General features: G+C 37.6%; 1 protein-coding gene across 1 annotated transcript in view; it reads right to left on the reverse strand.

The window, feature by feature from the left end:
- The window catches only part of BARD1 (BRCA1 associated RING domain 1), a 79,825-nt gene that overhangs the window by 26,887 nt on the left and 31,185 nt on the right, over positions 1–21,753 (reverse strand). The window contains exons 5-6 of the mRNA XM_046018028.1: positions 13,518–13,598; positions 11,619–11,791 (exon numbers count right to left, since the gene is read on the reverse strand). Coding sequence (XP_045873984.1) covers positions 11,619–11,791; positions 13,518–13,598 — 254 coding nt within the window. The remainder of the gene's footprint in view (positions 1–11,618; positions 11,792–13,517; positions 13,599–21,753) is intronic.

Raw genomic sequence — 21,753 nt, forward strand, 5'->3', positions numbered from 1 at the left:
TTGTCCTACCAGCGCTAAGTTACAAAAATTTTTACCCCTCTCTATAAGTTTGCTTTACACACAACTGAAATAATTCAAGTTAAATTCTTATAGTAGCAGAAAGGGTATAAAGTCAATCAAAAAGTATAAAATGTTGGGACGACTGACTGGCTTGGTCAGTAATGCATGTGACTCTTGATCTTGAGATCTTGACTACAACACTCACACTGGGTGTAGAGATTACTTAATATATATATATTTTTTCTATGTTTGGTATTTTATATATATATATATATATATATATTTATATATATATATTGATCTATATTTGGTATAAGGACATATGTCTTCCATCAAACTTGCTTTCAATAGAGACGACATTAGCCATGACTTCCTTATGTCTGTAGTGCAATGAAAATCAACAGACTCAAGACAGGTTTATACGCCTCCTTTAGCTTACAGGGTCCTCAAGTATATGGAAACAAAGACAGTATTTTTTGGCATTCAGTACTCAAGAACTACCACAACATTTGACTAAAATATACAGAGGCAGACCCAAAGCTTTATAGATTTGAGATACTCTGCTATACATACGAGAAATATAATAAAGACAGTAATTTCCTCACAGAGTCTGTCTCACTGGTGTGCCCTGTGCTAAGGATCAATAAGATGATCTTCATGGGCCTTCTCTTAAAAATCATAACCTTAATGGTGAGTGCTGTGAAATGTGTGAGCCTGATGATTCACAGACCTGTAGCCCTGGGGCAAATAATACATTATATGTTAATTTAAAAAAAAAAAAGGATTCGGGTAAAAAAAAAAAATCATAGCCTTAGATAAAACTGCAAAATAATTTACAGAGACTGTTTAAAGACAAATTTAATGAGATAACAAAAAATCCATCTTCTCTTTAAACCTGTATTCTACTATTAATATATTACTACTTGAGAGTGATAACTACTAATAACAAAACTGGAGAAATCTCCAAATGTTATGTACTACGCAAATTATAAAACTGACAATGGTGTGCCGAACAGTTTATTTCTGTAAGGTACTCCATTCATGTTCAAGTAACCAGAAAAGGTAGAAAGCATCCTTGATTATCCTTAAGAAGTGGAGTAGGAGACTGGGAAGATGGTGAAGTAAAAGGATTCTAAGATCAATCACCTTGTCCCATGGATACAACTAGATAACACTCCTGTCAGTGTAAATAACCCAGAAAACAACCCAATGACTGGCAGAACAAACCCCACAATGAAAGACAGAAAAGGGGTTAAGAAGAACAGAGACATGGTGGGAGGCCAATCAGACCATGGCATCCCTGAGAGGGAAGGAGCCATGGGCATAGAGAAGGGAGAAAAAACAAGACTGTCACCAGGGAGCTAACACAGGTAAGACAATTCCCCATAACATTTGGTTTTTAAAGTGAGTTCTTACAACAAGAGGGAGTTAAAGCCTAAAATTTAAAAATCAGCCAACTGGGTTCTGGGAGAGCACAAAGGGCATTAGAAGTAGAGTTCCCACCCTTAAAGAAACATAATGAACAGCCAGGGGAGATGCAGCATAGAAGCACCAGTTTAAAAACCATGGGTGGTGGGGGTAGAGAAACCATCTGGGGGATACCAAGAGTTATTTACTCATCTCAGAGTGGGAGGGAGTTTCACAGGGAGACTGCACCAGGAACAAAGGAGTCATTTTCCTCCCCTGCCACCAGGCACAAATGAACTGTAGGGGAAACAGCACAATGCCAACATTCACTAACTTGTTTATATTAAGTCCCGCCCCCTACAACCCATCTTGCCTCAGTCCCAGCCCCTCCAGAAGACCTGTGCAAGCCTTGCCAACACCACATCTCTCTACCCGCACACATTGCAGGGCCTTGGTCAGAGGAGTGGTGGAGAGCCCCCATGGACTACCATACACCCTATTAAAACTACATACCTCACCCTAGCTAGGGACCCAACAGTGCCCGTAACTACACTACAGATGACTAGATTTGAGGGGAAAAGTAGCCAGGACACAACATCAGGGGTCGTGCTACATACACAGGAGACACTTCAGAAGGACCAGGTTCTGGGGAAAGGGAACACTGCACTGCAGGGCACTACAGGACCTCTTCTTCACAAGGCCACTACTTTTAAGAGCAGGAGACACAGCTGACTTTCCTAACATACACAGACAGACACAGAAAGTCAGACAAAATGAGGATACACAGAAATACATCCCAAATGAAAAATAGGACAAAACCACACAAAAGACGTAACAAAAACTGATATAAGTAGTATGCCTGATAGAGAATTTAAAGTCATGATCATAAAGATACTCACTGGACTTGAAAAAAGAGTGGAGGACACCAGTGAGACCCTTAATAAAAAGATAAAAAAGAACCAATCAGAGATGAAGAATATAATAAATGAAATTAAAAATACACTAGGTGAAATAAACAGAAATAAACAGGTAGAAATAAACAGTTAAAGGAAGCAGAAGAATGAATTAGAAACTGGGAGGAAAGAGTAATGGAAAGTAATCAAGCTGAGCAGGTGAGAGGAAAAAATTGGGCAAAATTAAAATAGACTAAGGAAACGCAATGTCCATCAAGTGTAATAACATTTGTATAGATACACCAGAAAAAGAAGAGAAAAAAAGGAGGCAGAAAATTTATTTCAAGAAATAATCTCTGAAAACTTCCTTAAAGTGGGGAAGGAAACAGATATCCAGATCCATCCAGTGGGCACAAATATTCCTCCAACAACATCAAGCCAAGGAACTGCACACCAAGACATATAGTAATTAAAATGGCAAAAAAAAGGGGGGGGGAGGGTACCTGGGTGGCTTAATCAGTTACTCAGCCGATTTTTGATTTCAGCTCAGGTCATCATCTCAGGGCTAGGTGATCAAGCCCCTAGTTGAGTTCAGCACTCAGCGTGGGGTCTGCATGAGATTCTCTCTCCCTCTTCCTCTGCCCCTCCCCCTACTTGTGTGAGCATGCACTCTCTCAATAAATAAATAAATAAATAAATAAAATCTTTTAAATAAAATGGCAAAAAGTGATAAGGAGAGAGTTTGGAAAGCAGCAAGAGAAAAGACAGTTACATACAAGGGGAAACCCCATATGGCTATCAGCGGATTTTTCAGCAGAAACTTTGTAGGCCAGAAGAGAATGGCATGATAAATTCAAAGTGCTGAAAGGAAAAACTCTGAAGCCAAGAATACTCTGTCCAGCAAGGCTATTATTCAGAATAGAAGGAAAGATTCCTAGACAAACAAAAGCTAAAGGACGAGTTCATAACCATTAAACCAGCCTTCTAAGACTGTTAAAGGGAACTTTCTCAGTGTAAAGACAAGACCACAAGTAAGGGTAAGAAAAGCAGGAAGCACAAAAGCACTAAAAATAAATCAATAAAAATAAATCAGTCAAGGGAATTAGAAAATTAGAAAATAAAATAACATAAAGTATAACACCATATTCCTAAAATGGGAGTAAGGGGGGAGAAGGATTCAAACTTAAATGACCATCAACTTTATGCAGACTACTATATACAGAAGGTATTATACACAACCTAATGGTACTCACAAATTAAAAACCAGTAATAGAAATACAAAATAAAAAGAAAGGAATTCAAGTGTATCACTAAAGAAAACCATGAGAGACTAAAGCAAGAGAAGAAAGGATCAGAAAAGAACTACAAAAACAACCACAAAACAGGTTAACAAAACAGCAATAATAAATACGTACCTATCAATAATTAGAATGCAAATAGACTACACTCTCCAATCAAAAGATGGAATGGGTGACTGGAATGGATTAAAAAAACAAGACTCATCCATATGCTGCCTATGAGAGACTCCTTTCAAACCTAAAGACAAATGCAGCTTGAAAGCGAGGGGAGAAAGAAACATTTATCATGCAAATGCATGTCAAAAGAACACCAGGGCAGCAATACTTGTATCAGACAAAATAGACTTCGAAACAAAGATTGTAACAAGAGACAAAGAACACCATATAATCATTAAGGGGACAATGCAACAAGAAGATAAAATGATTGTAAATATTGATGCATCCAACATGGAGGTATCCAAATACATAAAACAGTTAGTAACAAACATAAAGGAACTAATCAATATAGTGATACATTACTAGGGACTTTAACAACCGACTTACATAAATGGACACATGACTGAAACAGAAAATTAACAAGGAAACCGTGAACGACACACTGGACCATACAGATTTAACAGATATATTCAGAACAGTCATCCTAAAACAGAATACACATTCCTTTCAAATGCATAAGGAACATTCCCAGAATAGGTCACATAGGTCACAAGTCTCAACAAATTCCAAAATATCAATGTCAGACCATGCATCTTTCCTGACTGTAACAAAATGAAACTAGAAATAAAACATGTGAAAAAAATTAAGCACAAATACAAGGAAGTTAAATCAAATGCTCCTAAATAATGACCAAGTCAACCAAGATATCAGGTAAGAAATCAAAAAGCACATGGAGACAAATGACAATGAAAACACAATGGTCCAAAATCTTTCGGATGCAGCAAAAGCAGTTATAAAAGGGAAGCTGGCAGCTATACAGGACTACCTCAAGAAGCAAGAAAAATCTCAGATACAAAACCTAATCTTACACTTAAAGGAGCTAGAAAAAGAATATATAAAATTCAAACCAGCAGAAGGAAAGAAATCATAAAGATTAGAACAGAGATAATCTATACAGAAACTAAAAAAAAAAAAAAAAAAAAGAATAGGTCAATGAAACCAGGAGATGGTTCTTTGAGAAGATCAACAAAAGTGATAAACCTCTAGCCAGACTCATGAGAAAATCGAAACAAAAAAATTATAAGGCTCAAAAAAACAAAATCACAAATGGAAGACAAGAAATAACAAATGACACCAAAGAAATAAAGGATTTTAAGAGAACATTATGAAAAATTACATGCCAACAACTGCACAACTACTGATAAATAAATTAAGGTCGCAGGATACAAAATCAATGCACAGACATCTCTTGCATTTCTATATACTAATAATGAAGCAGCAGAAAGAGAAATTCAGGAAACAATCCCATTTAGAGCTGCACCCAAAAAAATCCATTTATGATAAAAACCCTCATAAAAACTTTCAACAAACTATAGTTAGAAGAAGCAAACATCAACAATAAAGGCCTTATATGAAAAACCCACAGTGAACATCATATTCAATAGGGCAGAAACTGAGAGGTTTTCCCCAAAGGTCAGGAATAAGTCAAGGATGCCCACTCTCACTTCACTTGTATTCAACATAGTACTAGAAGTCCTAGCCACAGCAATCAGATAACAAAAAGAAATAAAAGGCATCCGAATTGGTAAGGAAGAAGTGAAACTTTTGCCATTTGCAGACAACATGACACTATATATAGAAAACCCAAAGACTCCACTGGAAAATTGCTACTTTACACTACACACAAAAATAAGCTCAAAATGGATTAAAGACCTAAATGTGAGACATGAAACCACAAAAATCCTCTAAGAGATCCCAAGCAGTAATGTCTCTGACACTGGCCATAGCAACATCTTTCTAGGTAGGTCTCCTGAGGCAAGGAAAAACAAAAGCAAAAATAAACTACAGGGACTATAGCAAAATAAAAAGCTTCTAACATAGCAAAGGAAACAACCAACAAAAAAAGAGAACCTACTGAAGGGGGGAAGGTAATTTGCAAATAACCTATCATCCAATAAAGGGTTATGTTATCTAACTATATCAAGAACTTAGATAGCTCAACACCAAAACCCCCAAATAATCCAATTAAAAGTGGGCAGAAGACATGAACAGACATTTCTACAAAGAAGACACACAGATGGCCAAGATGCTCATCACTGATCATCAAGGAAATGCAAATCAAAACCACAATGAGATACCACCTCACACCTGTCAGAATGACGAAAATCAAAAATACAAGAAACAAGTGCTGAGGAGCATGTGGACAAAAAGGAACCCTCTTCCACTGTTGGTAGGAATGCAGACTGGTGCAGCCACTGTGGAAAACAGTGTAGAGGTTCCTGAAAAAATTAAACATAGAACCATCTTACAATCTGTAATTGTACTACTATTTTCCCAAAGAATATGAAAACACTAATTTGAAGGGAGACATGCACCCTTATGTTTATGGCAGCATTACCTAAAGCCAAACTATGGAAGCAGCCCAAGTGTCCATCAAAAGATGAATAAAGAAGATATAATGTGATATACACACACACGCACACACACAAAAATATTATTCAGTCATTAAAAAAAAGAAAATGATCTTGCCAATTGCAAAGGGCATGGATAGATCTAGAGTATCAAACTATGTGAAAAAAGCCAACCCAAGAAAGACAAATTCTGTATGATTCCACTCAAATGTAAAATTTAAGAAACAAAGCAAACGAACAAAGGAAAAGAAAGAGACAAACCAAAAAACTACCTCTTAACTAAAGGGAAGAAACAGATGACCAGAGGAGAGGTGGGTGGGAAGACGAGTGAAAGAATGCACTTACCTTAAGAGCACTGAGGAGTACATGGTATCACTAAATCACTGTATTGTACACCTGATACTAATACAACACTGTATGTTAGCTACACGGGAATTAAAAATTTTTAAATAAATTTTTTTAAAAACTACTTTTTTAAAATAAATTTTAAAAAAGAAATTTAAAAAAGTATAATTTTAATATCAAAATCTGAAGGCAAGATTTAATAAAAGATTATCTTTTATTAAAGATAAAAACAGATCATTTCAACTTATAAATGCAAAAATACTAAATAAAATTCTAGCAAACTGATATAAAATATTTGTTTAAAGAATAAGCACACTGGGGTGCCTGGGTGGCTCAGTCCGTTAAGAGTCTGCCTTCAGGGGCGCCTGCGTGGCTCAGTAGGTTAAGCCTCTGCCTTCGGCTCAGGTCCTGGTCTCAGGGTCCTGGGATTGAGCCCCCCATCGGGCTCTCTGCTTAGCAGAGAGCCTGCTTCCCCCTGCCTGCCTCTGTCCCTACTTGTGATCTCTCTCTGTCAAATAAATAAATAAAATTTTTCAAAAAAAAAAAAAAAGTCTGCCTTCAGCTGAGGTCATAGTCCCAGGGTCCTGGGATGGAACCCCACATCAGGCTCCCTGCTCAGCGGGAAGCCTGCTTCTCCCTCTCCTCCCTGCTTGTGTTCCCTCTCTCGCTGTCTCTCCCTCTCTGTCAAATAAATTTAAAAAATCTTTAAAAAGAAAGAAAGAAAGAAAGAAAAAAAGAAAGAATAAGCACACTATATTAAGTCAAGTTTATCACAGGAATACAACACGGTTTAACATTTTAAAATATATTAATGACATCAATAAGCAAAAGGTCTAAGATTATCTCAGTGTAAGTGAAAATTCGTGTAATAAAATATAGTCTTGTTAAAAAATAGTAAAATTACTAGATCTTTATTTTTAATATTGATTTTAATGCTAACTATAAACCTACATTCAATATTTCTTAAAAATGAAAATAGAACTATGCCAACTATCACATTATTTTATAATATTGTCCTAGAAACTCAGACAAATGCAGTAAGAAATTAATAAATGATAATCCAATCCTTAGAATTAGGTGTTAGCTAGCTTTCCCGTATGTCAGAAATAACAAGCTCTATTTATTAACAGAACAGCCAGTTCACCAGAGCAACAAAAGAATCAAATACCTAGAAAATCTCTATAAATACTAAGTGAAGTTTATTAAATCTACTGTAATCCATACCCTTATTCAATTTCAATCACAACCCTAATAAGATATTTCTTAACACCGTGTATCAGACTTCATGTGTAGGAAGCAGCTGATAAAAAAAGTAAACTCCCTCCCTCACTGTCACTGAGTGTCACTCCCTCCCTCAGCCACCACTGTCCCCACCACCACTTCAGCTCAGACTCACCCCTCCAGGTTACCTGACACACCTCCCTGCTGAGCTCCTGTGCAGGATGAACTTTTCAATGTAAAATCTGAACCCTCTGGCACACAGGGTCTCTCTGCCTCTGCCACCTTCTGCAGCCTCAAGGGGTCACCTTCTTCCCTTTCATACCAGTCTTACCGTCACTAACCAAAGCTCCTAGAACTGAATGGAAAAATGGTCTTGGCTACCGTGTACCTCAATGCCCACCAACTCCTTCTGAAAAGCCTATTCTCCTATTCCTCGTCCTCAAAAGCCAGTGGAAGTCCTCCTTCCTCTAGAAGCCTTTTACGATTGCCTCTAGTCACACGTATAGCCCCTAATCTAGATTTTCACAGAATCTTATGCACTGACCTAGGAAGGCATGTGTCACAGGGCTCTGTAATCACTGCTCTGTTCATGTCACTAGAAAACGTGGGGATGAGGAAGCAGGGAATGAGGAAGGCAAGGAGCAGTGGGGAGAGTCGGAGAACACCTAACAGGATGTCACTGAAGACCCAGGAAATGAAGGCATCCAAGTAAGAAAACTCCTTCAACCTCCAAAGAATGAAGAAGACTACCAAAATGTCTGTTACGGAGCTGAAGATTTTCCCTTGGAAACTCAGAAGAAGCAAACCAGAAACTCTACCCGCCTACAACTTCAATTAGTCAAAGTACCAAGCCATCAAGAAGGAAGGACAGAAGAACAGCTTTCACCCTTTCCCGTTCCAACCCTTCTTCCTTCTTCCAGGGATAGAAAGAGTCTAGTCCTGGTTATTGAGAGAAGAGTTCCATTAAAAGTAAGTGACATGTACAGAAATAAAAGTATAAGCAGAGAAAATTAAAGTAATATGTTTGCCAACTCAGATTCTAGAGTCAGAGATATTAATGGCTTAAAATGAACAAGAGCTTCAGGCCAAAAAAAAAAAAGAAAGAAAGAAAAAATGTAGTTAAGAAGTCCATATAGTCCCCTGGCTCCCTCCCCAGGCTCTACTCTTAAACGGAGAAAGTCAAGAAATGAATTCCATCTATTGTCACTTGTCAGTACTTAACTCAAAAGGACAATATACAGAACCCTGGCAGCAAGAAAAACAGATCTTAAAAATGTCAAGGCAACAGGAATGGGAAGCCATGAGCCCACGGAAGGTAACATATGGCTGCCCAATGGACAAGAGACTAAGGATTCTGCCCAGGGAGCACATGTCATTTACTCTAAAATGTGCCATGAACCAGAGCTACTGCCCCGGAAAAGGAGTAGCTTACGAGAACTTGGTTTCAGACTTTGACTCCGCACTTACAGTGACTCAGGGAGCAGAAGGAGGTAATTCCTGTTGCTGTCAGATCTGACCCTTTTTCAAAAGGAAGGAAAAAATATACCATCTTTTCACGCATTCGAACACTTAACTCATTTCCACTACAAATGAATGTGGGTACAGATATGTTAGGCACTTGGCAGGACCACGAGAGAAGGCATGATTTAGAAAGGCTGGAATAAAAAATGCTGGAGGTCCAGGGGGGTGGGAGGAAGAGCCGCAAGAGGAGGCTGGAGAAGCTGGCGGTGCCACACCACCCAGGACCTTATGAACCACGTTGTGAAGTTTACTTTAAAAGCATGAAGAGGTGCCAGTGAAGGGTTTTAAGCAAGTGATTTGACCAGACATCTTTTTAAAAGTTCCTGGGCTGCGGTGTGGGGAATGAACAAAGAAAAATAATCTGAAAAGGAGGAGACCAGTTAGGAAACTGGTGAAGCCAATCAGGTGAACAAGTACTATGAAATAATGCAGTGAAAAACACAGCAAATACCAGAGAATGATGCCCACCAGTCTGGAAATGAAGGAATAAGGGTATTTAGAAACCGCTACCACACACTCTCACAGCTACGTGAAATCTACTGCTCTATTTGCACGATAGCTGCCCCACCAATCTCTACCTGATGTTATCCCCAACCCCTCACCAGATAAATCCTCTTCCCCCACTACCCTAACTTTATCAGCCAGCTGTCCGACTCAGTAGCCACCTGGCCCATGTGGCTATTTATATTAACTAAAGTTCATTTTCAAATTTAGTTTCTCAGTAGCAACAGCCACAGTTCAAGTCTTCACCAGCAACAGATGGCTAGTGGCTACTGAGCGCCCGGCACGGAGAGAGAGCATTTCCATCGCTGCAGAAAGATCTTACTGGATGGCGCTGCACTACAGGGATACCTCAATCTGCCACTGCACTAGGTAAGCCCATTTAAAAACAACACATTCATCTGAGAGGCACCTGTGAAGGCAGACTCGGCTCACTGTCTCGTGCCCACACCTGGTATATTAATAAGCTTCACGGTGTAGTGAAGAATCATGGTGTACAAACCACCAGACAGGCCCTGTGTTTTGGCTCATTAATCCTCACTATGCTCTGAAGAAATAGAAAGGCAGCAGGCATCACCCATGTTTTATAGGTGAGGACACCAAGGCACAGAAATTAACCTGCCTGAGGTTATAACGTCAATAATGGAGTCACAAATAAAACCTGAATTCCCTAACGCCCTGACCAGTGCTCCATTCATTAAAGTAGTCATGGCTGATTTAAGAACCCAAGGATGGAAACTATTCAGTTTCACCTGACCCAAACAACCATTTGCTTAGCAAATGGCTGGCTATACCCACAGGAGGGTCATACCTGTTGGTCCACGTGCGTGTGTCTACACACTCACACACACATATATAGACAGATGATACATGTGTGCACGCACACGCATGCAAGCCAGAAAAACAAAAATATAGAAAAATGGTACCCCTTGAGTGTGCCCCAACAATCTCACCACATGTGATAGAAAATAGAGATATTAGACCCCCTTTCTGAAACTAACAACACCAAGGTACTCCTGCATTATTAGCTTTTCAATTATGCTATAAAAAAATTACAACCTAAAAGCTCTGCATTCTATAATTCTTGTTTGCCTCTGTAATCAAAGTAAGCGTGACTTTCGCGTGCTCTTTCCAAACCTATATAAGCAACGGGGACATGAAGAGGCAGTTCTTCTATTTCGATTTCAACTCCCTCATTAACTGAAAAGAATAAAATAATATATAGGGAGACATGAACCAAGTTATAGATTAAAGATATAAAATCCATATACGGCAATTGCTTGTGACACTCTTGACAATAGCAATTTTAAAATGCAGCCGCCAGCATTCGCTAATGCATCTCTGTGCCCTGACACTGCAAAACAATTTACCCCGAACTTCATTTGACTGATGTGGAAAGTCTAAGAAATAACTTGATAGCACTTGCCCAACATCTGAATTCTTACATATTTTAACTATATATGCAGAAAAAGCATAAAAAAATAGAATTTCTAAAACAAATCTAAAGTACTGGGAAGCATACAAAATAGTTATTTCTATGCTTCTAATTCTTTTCTCATTAATAAGTATGACTCAATCTACAGAATATAACTAAGTTAATTTATGCAGAAAAATCAAAGCTTCCGAAATTAATTTGCCAATCGTTTCTAAAGTAAAGAAGCAAGTTCCTCAAAAATGTAAGTATTCCAAAAGAAAAAGGCACGAACGCTGATTTTAAATACAGACTATAATGGTCACGTCTGACTTCAGTTGTGAAAGGCAATAAAGAGAGCCACCCAGCTGGGTCTCCCAGGGTGTGTTCCGTCACAGTCTTGACTCAGGAATACAAGTCAACTGAACAATAGTATTTAAGCTGAACGACTTACACAGCGTTCCTGGAGGCTCCATAGGAAAGTAAGAGCTTGACTATATCCAAGTGCCCGTTCTTGGCAGCATCATGAAGCGGTGAGTCATTCTGATAGCCAGTGGTGTTCACCAATGCCTTATGCTGTAGCAACAACTCCACTACCTTCAGGTGCCCATGATTGCAGGCTTCATGCTAATTAAGTAATAAGAAAAGAAGGGAGAAAGGTGATGAGGAAGAACGATGTCTAGTATCACAATAAAATTGCACTTTAGAAAAATAAATGTGAACTTCAGTCAGTAAATTGGCTCTACCTAAAAATTCATACAGACCGTAAGTGTTGACCCAGAGTAAAGCCCTGTTAATAATCTTAATGATCCAGATATATGATGATCAAGATCTATGCAACTGATGGATAAAGGGGTTATTTATCTGAGCCTTTGGTCACCTTCTTTTTGTTTAAGAAAATGTAGCTGACCAACTCTATATATGCATAAACCAACTCTAGTTCCTAAACTCTTCCACAGTAAAAAATTACAAACAACAAAAAACTCAAAGTATTTAACAACTAGATCAACATAAATAGTGAAATTCTCCATGGCCAAATAGCATTCACTAAATCAGGTACTTAGCCATATGCTAAGTGGGGCACCCACACATATATATAATCACCCCACAAAGTGAATATCCAGGAGACAGTATCTACAAGACAGTCTTTTCTCTTTGCTGAAGCTACAGATTACTGTATGGCTGGTGTCGATAACAGAAATAACAGGGTAAGGGCTCAAAAAGAAGGAATGATGTAACAGGTAACAATGCAATATTCAAGATGCCTCATGTGCAAATCTTTCCTCACGTCTAATGAACTGTTAACGAAGCCACAATGCTGTCCTCCCATAAATCTCTAGCATACTGTGCTTTTTATGTACATCTATTCAATTCATAAAAAGAAATACCACGTGAAATGCCTGTAAAGTCTATTTCTAGGAGAAAGGAAGCCAAATCAGACATTGGGTCTTCTAATAAATCACTCATCAAACTTTACTACAATGTGCCTTACTGGCTTCAAAAAACAAAAACCAAAACCAAACAAACTAACAAACAAAAAACTGACCTTTCTCTGAAGAGGTTAGCTAGCCTGTGAAATAAAAACAACAAAGTGACTTTGATCCAGACTAAACCCTCCCAGCTTAGAAATTTGGTGAGAAGTTATCATACACAACTTTGAGCCTTTTTGATACCTGGCCTAATGAAAATCTCCCAATTTCTATGATAAATTTCCAGCTCATGGGGTAAGTTTTTACCTCCTCTACTGATATCACTACAGCTGTCTTCAAATTGCCCACGAGCCCAAATAGCATTTGTTTCCATGAATTTGTGCCATTTCTTTTCCAGACTATACTTCATATTGCATCTTTAGTAATAATAAAAGATTTTTTTAAATGTTTAATGTAAGTCAAGATTTTCTACTACCCCTCTATATTTGCAATTAGGTAGGGTATAAATGAGGCCACAACAGATCCTCAGTAAGAATCACTGCCTGTGATACAATCCTGTACCCTATTCCTCTGACGTCTCTGTTCCAAGAAATCTGGTTCCAATGACATGCAATGTGGCAAAAGGGAGCTTCATGTCAGTTATAGCAGTCACCTCCATATGCTGGCTACATTAAGCAATATAGTGTGACTCGATTCCTAAATCTAAAGGTAGTCAGTGAAAAGGTAGCCAATTTCTTACCTGTCACAATTGAAAAGTTAGATGAAAAATCATTACTTTCCCTTATTTGGTGAAAATACAAGTTCTTCAAATTAAAAAGAGAGTATATACTGCAGAAGATAATATACAGATAACTACATAACTATAAAGTATAGTAACTATAAAACACAAGCAAAATGAAAATATAAAACAAAAAGGAAACTACCAATGGTGTCCATCCAGCATGGTCTTTAACATTTGGGTCACTTCCATTTTGTAAGAGGTACTCAACAGAAGGTATGTCGCCCTAGTAGAACAATGAAAAAATAAAAAGAAATTAAAATCATCAAAAAAGAAAAGAAGACATTGAGATTCGGGTTTGGTTTGAAGATTCAGTCTTCTTAAAGATAGAATCAAACTTAAATCTTTTCTCTAATGCCTACTGCTCAAGAATCATAAGTAAGAACTAATATATGGATGAAGTATTCTGAGGTACCAAGTCATGAAGTCATACAGTCCATCCTTGAATATCAAGTACAAAATCCCTGAGATTAGCAACCTTTATCAAAAGTCATTTCAAAATACCAAATAAAGGGCATTAGCCAAAAATCATCTGATGATAATGAAGTATTTAAAGTCATCACTTCATTTGTGAAAAACATCCTTTTTGAGCATGCATTAAAGTAATTTCCAAGTACTGTTTAAAGAAAAATTACAGCTAAGGTTACTCAGTTAAAACTGCCAAAAATTGTTTTCTTATTGACAGTTACTCCATTTATCCTTAATACATCAATTTAGTTTATATCCACTTTATTTGCTCTTATTTTTCTAGGCAAAAGCAAGGCTTATTATCTCCAAATAATTCTGACACAGCTTACTCTGAAAAAGGCTGAGTAAGTTACATATGGCAAAAGTTACAGCGATGACTAAGCTACGTTTAACTGGTTTTGTGAAGTTTTAGGGAGAAGGAAATCTCTCTTCTCCAACTCCCAGCCCCAATATTCTTCTGAAATGAGTTTTTCCCTACTGGGTGGATTATCTAGAAGTCATTAAATCTCCTAAAAACAATAGCTTTTATTTGCTTGTTTTGGGCTACCTCTCAAACACAGCAAATCTTAAGACAATAGCTTACTTAGTTTTCTACTGAAAAAAAGTAGACTTGCAACATACATCTTTATGTTCCTAAATTAACAAAAAGAACTAAACACTTAATGGATCTAAAAAATAAACATGATATATGTTTCAAATCAATTGCCTAGCTTCAGTTAAAAAAACATTTTCCCAGAGAATCTTAGGGGTGCAAATTCTATACCGGTAGTACAAGTTAACATTTAGTTAGCAGCATTCACTCTATCTTCAAGTCAATTCCAAATAAAACTAGGAACATCCGTCAAGATACAAATTTGAAATTTTTTTTAAATTTTATTTATTTATTTGATAGAGAGACAGTGAGAGAGGGAACACAAGCAGGGGGAATGGTAGAGGGAGAAGTAGGCTCCCTGTGGAGCTTGATCCTGGAACCCTGGGATCATGACCTGAGCCAAAGGCAGACGCTTAACGACTGAGCCACCCAGGCGTCCCTTGAATTTTTTTAAACAATCCCATGAATCACTTCTCAGCCTTTTGGCTAAGATCAAGTGAAACAATCCCATAAATGTAGAGGCAGATGAACTGCCAGAACCATATGCATTCATACATTTCCAACCATCAACATGAAAGTATCCACAAACACACACACACACACACACACACACACAACACAATAAACCCTCTAAAAGATTTCCTCATTCTAATACACAGTAGTCACGAAAACACATTAACCTAAAGAAGCCCATAAAATAATATAAACACAACTATGTCACGGGGAAACAGTCACACAGAAACAGTGACAATCTAAAGACTCTTGTACGGTTGCTGGACAGTGGCATTTTTCTTTCATGTCGCCCTGTCATACTATCAAAGTGTCTTCTGTGAACAAACCATCCCCAGACTTCCCCGAAACATACAGCTGGTATGCAAACTGTTTGTTATTTATACCCACCCTGCTTTCTCCTCCCTAGTACTTAAAAGTCTGCCATAATTTCATTGTCCTATTTTATGTAAATTTAATGTCATGCACATAAATAAAATTATGAAAATTATAGATAGAGTCCACACCAAATGAGTAAGCTTGAACCAGTATGGAGTTTCTGGGAAATAAATTAACTTCTGCTTCTGATTTCTTTAAATTACTGTCTTTGCTAACAGAATATTTTCTGAATAATAAGTACTCACTTTTACACTCCCCACAACTTAAAAGAATAATTGAGATTTTCTTAAACCACAGCAAGAAAAAAAAAAATCATCTAAGGGGTTTTTCCCAATGCTTGTAAGAAATTTTAAATGGATTTGGTATTTTCAAGTAATACCTAAGAGGCTGAAAATAAAGGGAGATGTGTACCACAATCAATTTTCTTATTGCTAAACTTTTGTTCAAAAAGATCCTTCACACATCCATACATGTTACAGCAGTATAAATTAACTTTCCAAACACACACACACAATTTTCCTAATTATAAAGACCAGCTCTTTTAAAATACAATTAAGAATATTTTGATAAAAATGGTACCAGACATTATAATAATGGCAACTTACCCCAAATGGTTAAGCTTTTCCACATAAATGAACTAATCAGCTACCTAAAACTTCTAGATACTGTTAAAAAATTGTTTTTAGTCATCCAGAATGAAGCTCTAAAATATATTAAACACTTCCCTGGCTTCTGAGACTTTACTGAATACAACAGTTCCACAGATGATTCTGACAACCTCGTCTGTGATGGCAAGGTCCCGATATGAAGGAGGTTCAGTATTATAAAAGTGGAGGGTGACAGAGGGAGAAATGGATACTGAATCTAAAAGATGTTCTAGAAATTAAAATCTTGAAAATATCATGTTGCAAGTTTGCTTGAGTCCTTTACTACTTTCTCAGGAAGGTAGCATGAAGGACATGTAGTAACATGACTTGATACACACCATGAATGCCTTAAAATTCAATGAGAATTACAAAGCCAAATCCTAAAGGAGACTCCTCACTAGGGATGTTCTCTCTACCCAGGAGATTCCCATCACCTTTGTTATGTTAAGTGTATCATGCCTTGTAAGTTGCCTTCAAAATATGATTCATTATGTCTGCATCAAAAGTCTATCATGACATGCCAAGGTCAAGCCTTTTTTCTATTTCGTGATACATTCAATGCTATAGCATGAATTATGAGTAATCATTACCATTTTAAGAATCTGCTAGAAATTTGAGGACGTTTACTCCAGCAACTACAAATCTTTAAAGAAAGATGACATAATGAAATAACAAATCAAAATTTTCTCTATGTCTAAAGAAATACCAAATACTAAGTTTTTTAAAATGGAACCAGAAGAATAAATAACGAGTGTTTATTGTAGTTTCTACTTAGGTGGAACACTTTCTCATAAAATCTCACATTTATGACATAATATTCTCAGTAGCATTTTAACTATAGGTGACATTTACATTCAAATACACCTAGAAACACGGGCAATAAAGAGAACTGACTGGATCTCAACTTATGTTCTGGTTAAATGAGCACAACATCCCAGACATCCTATTAATGAATATTCTGCTTGAAATTCCACAGTGTAATAAAATGAAAGTATAAATAAGGAATTCAAGAATAATCCTCTGTGGGATTGACATCCAAATAGTACCGAATGTACAAAAATTAGATGGCTCATCTGTAAATCCACGATTCTAAGGGAAAAAGGATTTGAGAACTAATAATACAAACAGAATATGCCAGCAACAGAGTAGCTGTCTACGTTCAGGTAGCCTGAATTCAGGCAGACTGAGTATTTACTAAGACGCTTCTGTTGCCAAGTACAGAGGTTATCAAGATAAATATGCCTTCCATGAATCCAGAAGTCCACTTCCAGGAATTTATCCTAAAGATACACCCCCTCACATATGAAACAAAGATTGCTTACCACAGCACTGTTCATAAAAGCAAAAGAATAGAAACAAACAGGCATTTATTAGTAAGGGACTAGTTAAAAATAACTCACAGAAAAACTTCATAGAAAGCAATGCAACTATGAAAATATACAGAAACCTCTGTCCTAATATGAAAGCATTTGTTTACATTTACATAAAGAAATTCACAAAGGACACACAAGTAAGAAAGGTGAGTAGGAAAAAGGGGTTGCCAGTAATAGGGTGGCTAGGGGCCAAAATGGAAGTGAAGTTTTCTACTGCAAATACTTTTATTCTTCTTATTAAAACATGCAGTTATCACTCATATTTTGAAGTTAAATTTTAAAAGAAGAATATGCTCTAGATAACCACAGTATTTGAGTCATGCCATAAGCAGAAAGCTAAATGAATATAAACACAAACAAAATAATGTCACCATAGAGAAGAAACTAACTCTGGGAATTCTGAGACTTATTAAAAAGGTAGGATGTACTATGGACTCTGAAAAACAACCTGAGGGTTTTGAAGGGTCAGGGGTGGGAGGCTGGGGGAACAGGTGGTGGGTAATAGGGAGGGCAAGTATTGCATGGAGCACTGGGTGTTGTGCAAAAACAATGAATACTGTTACGCTGAAAAAATAAATAAAATGGGAAAAAAAAAAAAGGTAGGATGTAAACTGGATTTTGAAGGTTGTGTACAAAGAGCCAGTATGGAAAAAGGAAGCATGTAAAGGAAAGAATTTAAGAGTCAGAGAAAAGAACATGTGAAAAGTATTGGTAGCATTAATGAACGTACCAGAATAATTCATAAAACTAAAAGTTCAGTGTGACAAGAGAATGGAATGGGGTTCAGATAATGACGGCATAGAAAATTTGCTCATTTATTCAAAAAATTCACCTGTTATGTTCCAGGCAACATTTTAGATCTTGAAGACATAAGAGTGAACAAACAGAATTCCTGCTCTCGTTCTAAAGGGAAAGGCAAGAGACTAAGAGATCTATAATCATGTGGGGAAATAACAGGAAGAAATATAAAACAAGCAGGGCTGCTACTTTAGGTAAGCTAGGAAGTCCCTCTGACATTTGAGCAGAAGCCTGAAAGAGGATGAATGCATTGGGCTGTGTAGGCCATAGGAAGGACTGTGGATTTTATTTTAAGTGGGCCAGGAAGTTACTGGTAGGGGAACAGAGAATGACAAATTTTGACTTGGGTCAGATTATTCTGGCTTCCATATAGGGATCTGAATACAGGAAGTGTATAGGAAAGCAGGGCAAGAAATTAGGAAGCCACTTCAGTGGTGGTGGTTAGAATAATCTCCTCCCTACCCCTGCAAAACTGTCTGTGTCCTAAACCCCAGAACTTGAAAATGTTATATCATTGTATGTTATACAAAAGGGACTTTGTCATGTGCTACAGTTTCTACTATATTTTAGGGTACTGAGCTTCAATGGGGAGATTCTGCTTCACTTGTCCAGGTCACCCCACTCTAACCATAGGATTGTTTAGAAGCATCTGCTGTTGCAAGCTTTGAAGACAGAGGAAGGGGGGGCACAAAGTAAAGAACAAGAGAATGGGGGCACCTGGTTCACTCAGTCAGTGGAGCGTGCAGACTCTTGATCTCGGGGTTGTGAGTTCAAGGCCCCATATTGGGTGTAGAGATTACTTTAAAAAAAAGAGAGAGAATGCTTAGTGAAATAAGTCAATCGGAAAAGACAACTATCAAATGATCTCCCTGATATGAGGACGTGGAGATGTAACATGGGGGGTTAGGGGGGTAGGAGAAGAATAAATGAAACAAGATGGGATTGGGAGGGAGACAAACCATAAATGACTCTTAATCTCACAAAACAAACTGAGGGTTGCTGGGGGGAGGGGGGTTGGGAGAGGGGGAGTGGGATTAAGGACACTGGGGAGGGTATGTGCTATGGTGAGTGCTGTGAAGTGTGTAAACCTGGCGATTCACAGACCTGTACCCCTGGGGATAAAAATACATTATATGTTTATAAAAAATAAGAAATAAATAAAAAATTTAAAAAAAAAAAAGAGAGAGAGAGAGAGAACGGCCCTCAGCAGAAAGTCAGCAAGAAACAGGATCTCAGTCCTCCAACCACAAGGATCTATCCAGTTCTGTGCAACATCCCAAATAAGTAAGGAAACGTGTTCTCTCTTAGAGCATCTAGAATGTAACACAACTGACAAACTCATTTTAGTCCAGTGAGACCCATACTGGCCTTCTAACCTATAGAACTGCTGAAGAAGGAAGAAGAAGAAGAAGGGTGAAGAAAGAAGAAAGAAAAAGAACAAGAAGAAAGAAAATTAATTTGCCTTGTTTTAAGTCACTAAATGTGTCATAACTTGTTACGAGAGCAACAGGAAACATGCGGTCAGGGCAAGAAAGATAAATAACTTCCACTAAAGCAGTAGCTGTGGAAAGGTTATAACCAAGAAAGATGCCAAGAGACAGGTGCGTTGCAAGGTATTAAAGAACTTTTATCAACGACGTTAGCAAGATCGGAGATGACTCTGTAAAGCCGTACCTGCATAGGAGAAGCTAACTAGCTGGGAGAACCAGCCCAATATAACTGCTGGGGGGAGAGGTCCTCTACCCTCAGTACACACACCAAGCAAGTGCACCCATAGAAGCTGACTGGACAATGGAAACGGCTAGTCTACCGAGACACTCTGGGGAAGAACATCCACAACAAAAATCTACCTCTGACAGCAAAAACCTGGTACCGCCCCTGATCTGGCTTGGCTGCCTGAAAGGTCATCAGATCTACATTCCATTCAGCCACAGTAAATCTTTCCTCTTCCCCTGCTCCTTGTTCCATTTTTACTATCTGAACTTCAGAGCCACCTCAGAATCTTTTCCTAAAGGAGGTGGGCCCAAAACATAAATCGAGATAGCAGAATCACAGTATGTGGTTTTCTAGTACACGCAGATCATTCATTCTTGTCTGCAAGTGAGAAACTAGGGCAGAAAATGAAATGAATGCTATTTATAAAAAGATAAATATCCTGAGAAATCCACTGGGATTTTCCCCAAGTATTTGTTCTATCAAAATCAACCTGGGTGGGGGGTTTTCATTCAACTCATTAACAAATTTTTAAGAGAGAGCATCGTTGTTAAATAGTAACTTAAAAACAACAGAAGTCAGTTAGCTTTTCTTAAAAGTACTGTATCAGAATCTGCCAACTAATGACAATAACAGTATTTGCCAAAATTCAAGAGAATCAAATGGGTAATTTTAACACGGGCAATAGTCTTCGTAGATAAACTAATAATCCTTCAATGGAGAAAATTTACAAGATAGCATCTTTTTTTTCCCCTGGTCTTAAAATTCTGTGTCTTTTTTCCATTGCTGAGGCCTGGGGTAGGAAAGCTATGGCCTATAGGCCAGAGACACAATTTTACACATCAACTTTTATTGGTTTACAGACATATTGTCTATGGCTGCTTCTGAACTACGGGCAGACAGGTCAGACAGGAATAATTGTAGAGACTGTATGTCCCACGAAGCTGAAAATGTTTACTCTGCCCCTTTAAGAAAGAGTTTGTCAAACCATGGCCTAGCTCCTAGAGATCTTCATTAGTAAAGATAAATTATTACTATGCTTAAAGGAAAAATTCTCTACCAATGAAAATGTAGGCTTGCCTGGTGGTCTGAAAATAATTACCAGAAAGCAAAATGTAGAAACTGAAGCAGTCTACATTCTTATGCATTAGTCAGAAAAATGAAAAAATTATTATTATGCTAGCTACTTATGTCTAATGAAGCATTTATAGCATTATAAAGTTAAGATTATAATAACTTATGGGCATATATATTAAACATATAACAAGCAGGACAAAAAATATAGTCTGATTTTTTAAATCAATGCTTTGCAAAAAATAAACTAAAGTATAACTGGGACAAACTCTGAAAATTCAAGTTGTTTAAAGGACATGTATGTAGCTGTTTTCCTCCTCCCTGGTATCAGATATAGAATATTTTATATTCACCATTTATTAGAATATAAAGCAAGGAAAAATAAACAAATAAAAATAAAACCTAGGGGCACCTGGGTGGCTCAGTCCATTAAGCGTCTGCCTTCAGCTCAGGTCCTGATCCCAGGGTCCTAGGATGGAGAGTCCCTGCATCGGGCTCCCTGCTCAGTGGGAAGCCTGCTCCTCCCTCTTCTTCCCGCTCCTACTGTCTCTCGCTATCTCGGTCTCTCATAAGTAAATAAATAAATAATAAATGAAAGTCTTTAAAAAAATAAAATAAAATAATAAAATTCTTAACCGTTGGGGAAACTCCTTTTTGTAAATTTTCCCTTTCTCCATACAAAAATATAGGAAGGCCTGGACTCAATGCTACTCCATGTTCTTCCCAGATGTTTCATGTTACCTATCAGCTGTCTGTTTGGGGATCTTCCAATGGCTTCCAGATCTCCCGAAGTTCTCTAACCATGCAAAAGACCCAAGGATTTCCTGT

The sequence above is a fragment of the Meles meles genome, chromosome 9 (assembly GCF_922984935.1).
Source record: "Meles meles chromosome 9, mMelMel3.1 paternal haplotype, whole genome shotgun sequence".
Lineage (NCBI taxonomy): Eukaryota > Metazoa > Chordata > Mammalia > Carnivora > Mustelidae > Meles > Meles meles.